Raw genomic sequence first — 8,803 nt, 5'->3', positions numbered from 1 at the left:
AGAAAATTTTAAAGTAGTGGACTTTCCAATTGTTTGGGCCACACACTTTAATGTTGATAACTAAAAAGATATTTAAAAAGAGAAAGGAAGGGAGGGAGGGAAGGAGGAAGAAGCAAGTGTGGATAAGGTCCTGAAAGAAAGGAAATGTGATTTTGCAAAGAGCAGATCAGACCAGCCTAGTTCAATTCCTTTCAAAGACAGTGAAGAGCCACCTTGATGGTAGCACCAGTAAGGATGGGTACAAAATTTGAACAAGGCCTTTGGACCTCAGGTAAGAGAAAGTTAGGGATGTTTTGGTAACATAATACGTTATTTACTATCTAGCCGGAGGTCCCCTATGACTTCTGTTCTCTTTTGCTATTCTTGCACCTAACCACTTGTGAAACATTAAGTTATGAAAAGTCACTTTCTGAAAAGTCCAGAAACAGAATTGATATTGACTAGACAACATGAGGAGGTGTCTCGAACCCTAAATTTGTGAGTATTTTTCTTTTCAAAATCAGATTGCATGGAGATTCTCAAGAAATGCGGGGACCAGAACAAATTCCCCGAAGACCACACAGCTGAAAGTATCTGTGAGCTTCTGTCACCCACAGATGACCTGGAGAGTTGTATACCTTTGGATACCTACCTCAGTAAGGACTTTGTGTTTTTGGATTTTAAATGCCCCTCCCTTCCATCTCTGCCCTTCTTGTTTGCCTGGTTGAGCATCTCTCTTTGAGAACATGTGGTCTAAGGATACTGTCTCAATTGCACGCTCTTAGTTGCTTGGCTTTTTTGGCCCAGGAAAGAATTACCATCTTCAGATATGTAAGCAGGAGTGATTATCATATTAGTCTGAGGAGGCAGTCGACTGTTGTCAGTCAGGAATTCTAAGCAGTGTGCCAGGGCCAGCGTTCTCAGATAACCAGCTCATATCATTGCTGTCTCCTTGCCACGATTTGACCAGGAAGTAGAAGCTCCCCAGGGAGTCTTCAGCTTTTTGTCATCAGAACATCAGCGGACCTGAGCGAGGCATTGGCTTGGACTTACCACCAAGTAGGGAGTAAGGAATGATGGTCTGGGTTAGCACATGAACTGGAACTTCTCTCTGTCAAATACTCCTGCCAAGAGCTGGAAGAATAAGCTGGGATCTCACTGAGGCATCCTGAAGCTGAGCCTTCTGGCAGCGAGGTGGTTGTGTGGAAACCAGGGGGTAACAAGCAGAACCTCTACACACCACGCAGTTAGGCCAAGGGCAGTGACTAGGCTGCCACCAGGGGCCATTAGTGCTGTGAGCAGGCTGGAAAGCCAGACGGTGAATTCAGCCCCTACTTGCTTTGTCTTCCTTTGTCAGATAGGGTTAAGTCAGACTGCAAATAACAGAACAACAGTTAGAAGTGAGAAAAAGCCCAGAACTAAATAGTCCAGGGATGCCGTGGTGGCTCCGTCATCAGGAATCCGGGCTCCTTCTTTCTCCACGTCCTTGGTACTGGGCTTCATCATCATCACGGTTACCGCGTGTGCTTTATTATTGTGGCATGGCTACTGGAATTCTAGCCACTGTATCCTAGTGTGAGGGAAAACCACCCTAGTTGGAAGGGAAACTGGGAAAGATGATCTTTTTAGCTGTGGGCCCATTGCCACCCTAAGTAAAACTGGAGTTCTATTAGTAAGCAGGAAGGGAAGAGCAGATGCCAGATTTGCAGCTAGTAGTGTCTGCCGTATTTTCTCAAGACCAACAGACTATGTCCCTTAGCCTTTGTGACCAGTATGGAGAAAAAGAGAGCACGAGACTAGAATATAGACCTCTGTGACTTTGAGCAGACCACTTCTTTGAGCCTTAGCTTCCCTCTTTATAAAATGACTGGGCTGGATGAGATGACCTCCAAGAACCCTTATTCCTCTATTAGCCTTGGAGTCTGAGTCTGGCCTAAAACCAAGTAAGCAAAGCTAATGTATTCACAATCCTAGACTCTATCAGAGCCATCAAATATATGTGTGGAAGGAAACCACTTCAATGGAAGAAAAACTAAAGAAATGCTTTTGTTTGAGTTTCAGTACGCTCTTTAGATATCACATGTGCTTTCTATTAAGTGAGACCCATCCTTGGTCCTTATTTCACAAGTTAACAAATATAATCATGGGACAGGATCCATCTTACTGTAATAAATGATGATCATTTGTGGTAAAATTTGCTAAATTGGCCCTCTTACACAGAAGCACCCCTTTGACAATCCTATCCAAAATATACCTGTCACCTTCTATCCCTGTATACTACTTACTACTTATCATTGTCTGACTTTTATTGTCCATTTTCCGACCAGAATGTAAACTCCGTGTTAGAGATTTGTCTGTTTTGTTCACTACTGTCTCTCCAGTACCTGGAACCTTGCCCAGCGTATTGTAGGTTCCCAATAAATGAACAAGTGGGTGAATGTGTGTATGTTTATGCTAAATTCACAAATGATCAGAGAGTCGGAGTGTTTCCGTCTTACTAGAATCAGGCCTCGCTTTATGCTCATGAGCTCTCCATTTACTCCAGATGTGATTAATTCAGATGACTTACAGACCTCTGGTACTCTTTTGGGTTGTTTAAGCTGATCTGGTTTTGTTTTTTCAGGGCCAAGTACTTTAGGTACCATTGTGGAAGAGGTGACTCACCTTTGTAGCCCAAGTCCCTGCCCCACCAATGAGCTCTGCGAGGTGAACCGGAAAGGGTGTCCGGCCGGAGATCCCTGCCTTCCATACTCTTGTGCTCAGGGTAAGAGGTAGATGGTGCGGGTGTGGGATGAGCACGGATGTGTGCTGCTCGTGTTTCTTTACGGGGGTGATCTTTGGATTGGGATTGCAAGGCAGTTTATTTTCATGTATGTTTTCCTGTAATGTTTGAGGTTTTCCCAATAAGCATGTATTGTTTATGTAAGCAGAAAAAGACAAAGACAAATGTAAGTTTCAGTAGTCATTTAGATTATAAACTAATATCAATCCCAAAACAGACTCTCTAAATGAGTTGCAGGGCTCTTGACAACAAAAGAAAAGAAAGCCTTGGGGCAGCTTTTTGTACTTTGTCTTCCAGGTTGTAGTGTTTGAGAAAATGTACTGCACATTGTTCTTGGTTTTTCTTTTCTTTCCTTTAGTATGTGGAGAAAGGGCCTGCTCAGCAGGGGGTGTAATTCTCTCCACAGAGATGAACGTTGTGCTGAAATGCATATGATTAAAGGCTGAAAAGTTTTTATCCCATAGAATTTTGGTAATGTTTATCTCTTTGTGGGTCCCTTTAGAATATAGTCATGACAAAATTTTGCTGCCTTTTATCTATTTCCCAATTGAAAATATTTCTTTATCATGTTAGAATCAACATTTTAAAATATATGTGGGGTAAAAAGGAACTAAAGATTAAATTATTATTTCTCAAAGGATCACCTGTAATATTTGTGTAATACCATATCAGCCATAGAGTCATAATAAATCTTGTTAAAAATCAGAAATGAATGGATTTTCCTTAAGTCCAATCTGGTATTCAAGTTTTCTTCAAATTTAAGATGTTTATATTCTATCACTAAAAGTTTTCCTGACCAAGATTACTCTAAAAATACAGTCAGTTTCAATACACCATTTAAAAAATATCTGTAATTTTTAAATATCTTAAGTAAACCAGAAGAAAGAAAAAACCACATATCTTATAGCATTTTATACTGAACTGGAGCTAACTTTGGAGTACAGGTCCAGAATCACCACCATCTCATAGAACATGGAATTTTCACTTCAGAGGATATGTTACTGACCACTGAACCAAAGCGACTCCTTAGTTAGGTGAAAATTCTGTTTCATAACCTCTAGTAGCCACACAGAACCTGTAAAACTTATGTGAGGTATATTTAATGTCGTAAAATAGTATCATGTCTCTCAGGTAATTTCTGTTTGTGCAGGTTGCAAATTGGGAGAAACCTCTGATTTTATCGTGCGTCAAGGGACACTGATCCAGGTGCCATCATCTGCAGGGGAAGTTGGTTGCTATAAAATTTGCTCATGTGGACAAAGTGGACTCTTGGAAAACTGCATGGACATGCACTGCATAGACCTTCAGAAGTCTTGTATTGTCGGAGGAAAGAGAGTGAGTCTTGGCGAGGTTTCTTTGTTTTTTGTTTTTGATATGAGATTGATTATCCTAACTTTGTAGTAAGAACATTGGATGGATTCTCACCAGAGAGTGAAGTCTACAACTCAGATACTCAGGCAATGTTTTTCAAACTGTGGGACGCAGCTAGCCCTGGTGGTCTCGGGGTTAAGATTTGGCGCTTTCACCGTCACAGCCTGGGTCCATTTCCTGCTCAGGGAAATACACCACCCGTCTATCTGTTGTCATCCTGTGGCGGCTGCATGTTGCTGTGATGCTGAAAGCTATGACATCAGAATTTCAAATACCAGCAGGATCACCCATGGTGGACAGGTTTCAGCAGAACTTCCAGACTAAGATAGATTAGGAAGAAGGACTGGCCACCCAATTCTGAAAAAAGTGGCCATGAAAACCCTGTGGATAACAGCAGAGCACTGTCTGATATAGCACCAGGAGGGGAGAGGATGATGCAAAAAAGACTGGGCAGGGTTCCACGCTGCTGTCCACAGGGGCGCTAGGAGCCCAAATTCACTCGAGGACACTAACAAGAATAACACAGCTAGCGTTTATTGAACATTTGCTATGAGCCAAACACTGTGATAACACTCTGGTCGTTTTCCCATGTACACTTTTAACAACCTATGAAGCAGGTACTGTTATTCCTCTCTCACACCTGAGGAAACTGAGGTTTAGAGAGTCTGGGCAATGTGTCCAAGTCCACACTTGGTGGGGAGAGCTGACCCACCGCAGCCCCCAACCTTTTACAACTAGAGCTTTGGAAATGTGCAGAGGACGTCCTGGTTTGCCTGGAAACTGATGTAATCAGGGCTTTAGAGGCCATCCCATCCCCACTCTCTGGATGCTGACTCTGGCATCCCTGCTCCACGGAGTGGTCCTCGCCTCCCCCCTATTTTAAAGAAGAGTGGTCCCTGAGGCCACAAAGATCAGAAGCCAAAGGATGGAGCCTTTCTTCTCTGATGGCCAGAACCTTGATAGAGAAAGCTACTTCCTGGCCTGAGAATCAGAGACTGGGGAAAGCTGAGTAGTGAGGAGCTACTACTGGAAGGGTGGAAAGAGTACTGAGTTACAGAAGGTTTGGGTCCCAGGTCCTGCTCTACTTCCAACTGGCTGTGTGATCTTAGGCAAGTCCCTTCTCTCGTCTGGGCCTCAGTTTGCCTCCTGTACAATGAGAGGATTCTTCCGGATGACCTAATAATAATAATCTCTTTCTTTCCCCCAGCCTCCCCTTATCCCTCCTTGCTCCACCTCATCCCCAACTGTCTCTGACATTCCAGAAGCAGCTTTGAACCGAGCTTTGAAGGTCCCAGGTGGGAGTTGCAACTCATCTCTGAGTTTCTTCCTGAGCTCTGGCCGCTGGGCCCTAGGTCCTGATAGGATATCTGGCCTTGGCAGGTTGGAGCCATCAGAGGAGAGAAATGCTCAGAGGCTCTGAGAAAAGTCTCAGGAGGGCCTGCATTGTGATGACCACATCGACTATGACATCATCCTCTCTCCCACCCTTCACTCCTCCCTGATCAACTGCTCTTCAAACAACCATCAATCTGAATCCCAAAGGATTCAGTTCTATTCTTCAGTACCTGCTGCTGATCTTCTGCCAAAGCTGGCAAGAAGCACCATGAAATTGATATTCACTGAGAAAAACTATGACAGCTTCCTGCTGCAGAAACTGAACGAACAGAGGAAACGCAAAGAGTACTGGGACATGGCCCTGACTGTGGACCACCATGTCTTTTATGCACATCGCATTGTGCTGGCTGCCGTCTCTTCAGTAGTGAAGAACATCATCTCTGGCAATGATGTGAAGACCACTGATGAGCTGTTTATCACCATTGACCCCAGCTACCTGAGTCCGGCCACGGTGGACCAGCTCCTGGACTACTTCTACAGTGGCAAGGTGGTGATCTCGGAGCAGAACGTGGAGGAGCTCCTTCGTGGGGCCCAGTATTTCAACACAACCCGCCTTCAAATCCACTGCAATGACTACCTGATTAAGTCTATCCGCCGTGCCAACTGTTTGCGCTACCTCCTCTTGGCTGAGTTGTTTGGGCTCAAAGAGGTATCGGACTTGGCCTACACTGGCATTCGCGACAACTTCCACTACTGGGCCAGTCCTGAGGGCTCTGTGCAGCCTAAGGGCTTCATGCGCTGTCCACCTGTCATCTTTGGTCGCCTGCTTCAAGATGAAAACTTGCATGTGCTCAACGAGGACCAGGCTCTCAGCGCACTTATAGATTGGGTGTACTTCCGGAAGGAGGAGCGGGAGAAGTATTTCAAGAAGTTCTTTACTTACATCAATCTCAATGCCGTCTCCAACAAGACACTGATCTTTGCCAGCAACAAGTTGATGGGCATGAAGAACAGCTCAGGCCACACATCCCTGATTGAGAGTGTCCTTATGGAACGACAGCAGGAGAGGCCATCCAGCCTGCTGAGTCACCAGCGGAAAGGGGCCCTGCTTGATTCGGTGGTCATCCTTGGTGGCCAAAAGGCCCATGGCAAGTACAACAATGGAGTGTTTGCCTATGTCATCCAGGAGAACCTGTGGTTGAAGCTCTCAGAGATGCCCTATCGAGCAGCAGCACTTAGTGCCACCTCTACTGGTCGCTACATCTACATCTCTGGTGGCACCAATGAGCAGATTACAGGGCTGAAGACGGCTTGGCGGTATGACGTGGATGACAACTCCTGGACCAAGTTGCCTGACCTGCCAATTGGGCTTGTCTTCCACACCATGGTGACCTGTGGGGGGACAGTGTACTCAGTGGGTGGGAGCATTGCCCCAAGGCGGTATGTCTCTAACATCTATTTTTATGATGAGCGCAAGGAGACCTGGTGCCTGGCAGGGAAGATGAGTATCCCTATGGATGCCACAGCCGTGATCACGAAGAGTGACCAGAGCCTGTACATTGTCACTGGGCGGTGCTTGGTGAAGGGCTATATCTCCCGAGTTGGGGTGGTGGACTGCTTTGACACCAATACTGGGGAGGTGGTCCAGAGTATCACCTTCCCCATTGAGTTCAACCACCGGCCCCTGCTCTCTTTCCATCAGGACAACATCCTCTGTGTGCACAGCCACCGGCAGAGCATGGAAATCAACCTGCAGAAGATAAAGGCCAACAAGATGACCACGTCACTGCCTCTCTTGCCCAACAACTGCCCCCTGAATGTGTCCCATGCTATATGCTCCATTGGAGATGGCAGGGTGTTTGTATGTGGGGGTGTCACCAGAGCTAGTGATGTTCAGGAAAAAGACTACACCATCAATCCAAACGCCTACTTGCTGGACCAAAAGACAGGCAAGTGGAAGACGCTGGCGCCCCCACCGGAGGCACTGGACTGCCCCGCCTGCTGTCTAGTCAAACTACCTTGCAAGATTCTTCAAAGGAATTAAACCACTTTTTAAATGGGAGAATAATTAAATATATTATTATTCACAATTTAGCAAGAGAGGGAAAGAGGGGAAGATGGCCTGTGGGTTCCTTCTTAGTGTTCCTGTCTGTGTTTGGCCCTGAAGGGGAGATCCTGGGCTAGGGCTGCTCCAAGTGGGTGGGAATTCAGGGCTGCTCTGTCACTGGAGAGATCCAAGCTGAGGCTGGAATGGAGTTCCTGGTGGGTGGGACTGAGGCATCTCCCGGGCACTGGCCAGGGTGGTGTCTGGAAACCCCCTGATCTGTCCCCTGTAGCCACCTGGCAGGCATGTGCTAGACTGACAGGTGAAGCAGTTGCTTAGAGCTGTGAGGCCTCAGGCTCCTCCAACACTCACTTCCCTCGAGTCTGCCCGGGAAGGCAGGTGGGCCAAGGCCAGGTCTGGGAGAGGAGCCTCCTGGCTGGGAAGGGAGAAGGCGGTGTGGGCCAGGCTCAGGGATGAGGCAGAGGGAACCGGGGAGGCCGGGTGACTTGGTTGTTGTATTTGACCACGCAGCTGTGTTGTGTCTGTGACTCATTTGTGGGGTACTTGGGAGGTTACTTAACAGTTGTTTCCAGAGAGCAAGTTTCATGGAGAACTTTCTCCAGGAATATGAGTCTGAGGGACTGGAGGTGATCGAGAGGTCATCAAGGGAGAGAAAAGAAACCTATGTCTGTATTGGAGAGCAGCTTGGGGATGAGGCGAAATGATGGGATAAGAGAGACAGGGTGGTGTAGTAGTTAGGGGTTGGATGCTGGGGACAGATGGCCTGGCCGAATACCAGTTCCACACTTACTGGGTCATCCTGGGTGAGTTACTGACCATCTCTGTGCCTTAGTTTCCTTATCTGTCAAAGGGGGACAATAAGAGTGCCTACCTCATAGGGTGACATGAAGTTTAAATGAGTTAGTACATGCAAAATGCCAAGGACAGTCCCTGGCATGTATTAAAGGGCTGCAGGAGTACTTTTTCAGAAGGAAAAAAAAGGTGAGGGAAAGGACCAGGCTCTTGGGCCCTTATGTTAAGTGAGGTCCCATCAAATGCTCTTTGAGACCCCCTCCCTCAAAGCCTCAGTGAGCTTTCCTCAGTTCTAACTCCCTCTGTTTCCCTTTCCGTCATGTGTGTACTCAGACATAATCCTCAGCAATTTAGAAGGAACTGACCACGTCCTGGAACAGCCATAGAATCCTCATTCATCCCTTCTCTCATTCATCCATGAATTTACTTTCTCCTCCAATGACCACTTCACACACACACCATCACTGAGGCCTCTCTGT

General features: G+C 46.4%; 1 protein-coding gene and 1 non-coding gene across 2 annotated transcripts; both read left to right on the top strand.

The window, feature by feature from the left end:
- Positions 1-497: 497 nt before the first annotated feature.
- Positions 498-4,097, top strand: LOC106782583 (uncharacterized). The gene is made up of 3 exons (XR_011432352.1): positions 498-635; positions 2,603-2,743; positions 3,912-4,097. It is a non-coding gene; the product is annotated as an uncharacterized protein (transcript).
- A 1,292-nt stretch (positions 4,098-5,389) lies between these two features.
- Positions 5,390-7,540, top strand: LOC100065102 (calicin). The gene has a single exon (XM_001495798.5). It carries the CDS (start codon positions 5,736-5,738, stop codon positions 7,509-7,511), a length of 1,776 nt encoding a protein of 591 aa, XP_001495848.1. The 5' UTR covers positions 5,390-5,735; the 3' UTR covers positions 7,512-7,540.
- The last annotated feature ends 1,263 nt before the right edge of the window (positions 7,541-8,803 follow it).

Source organism: Equus caballus, chromosome 25 (genome assembly GCF_041296265.1).
Source record: "Equus caballus isolate H_3958 breed thoroughbred chromosome 25, TB-T2T, whole genome shotgun sequence".
Lineage (NCBI taxonomy): Eukaryota > Metazoa > Chordata > Mammalia > Perissodactyla > Equidae > Equus > Equus caballus.
Note: the sequence above shows the minus strand (reverse complement) of the source record. Positions and strands in the feature narration are given on the sequence as shown.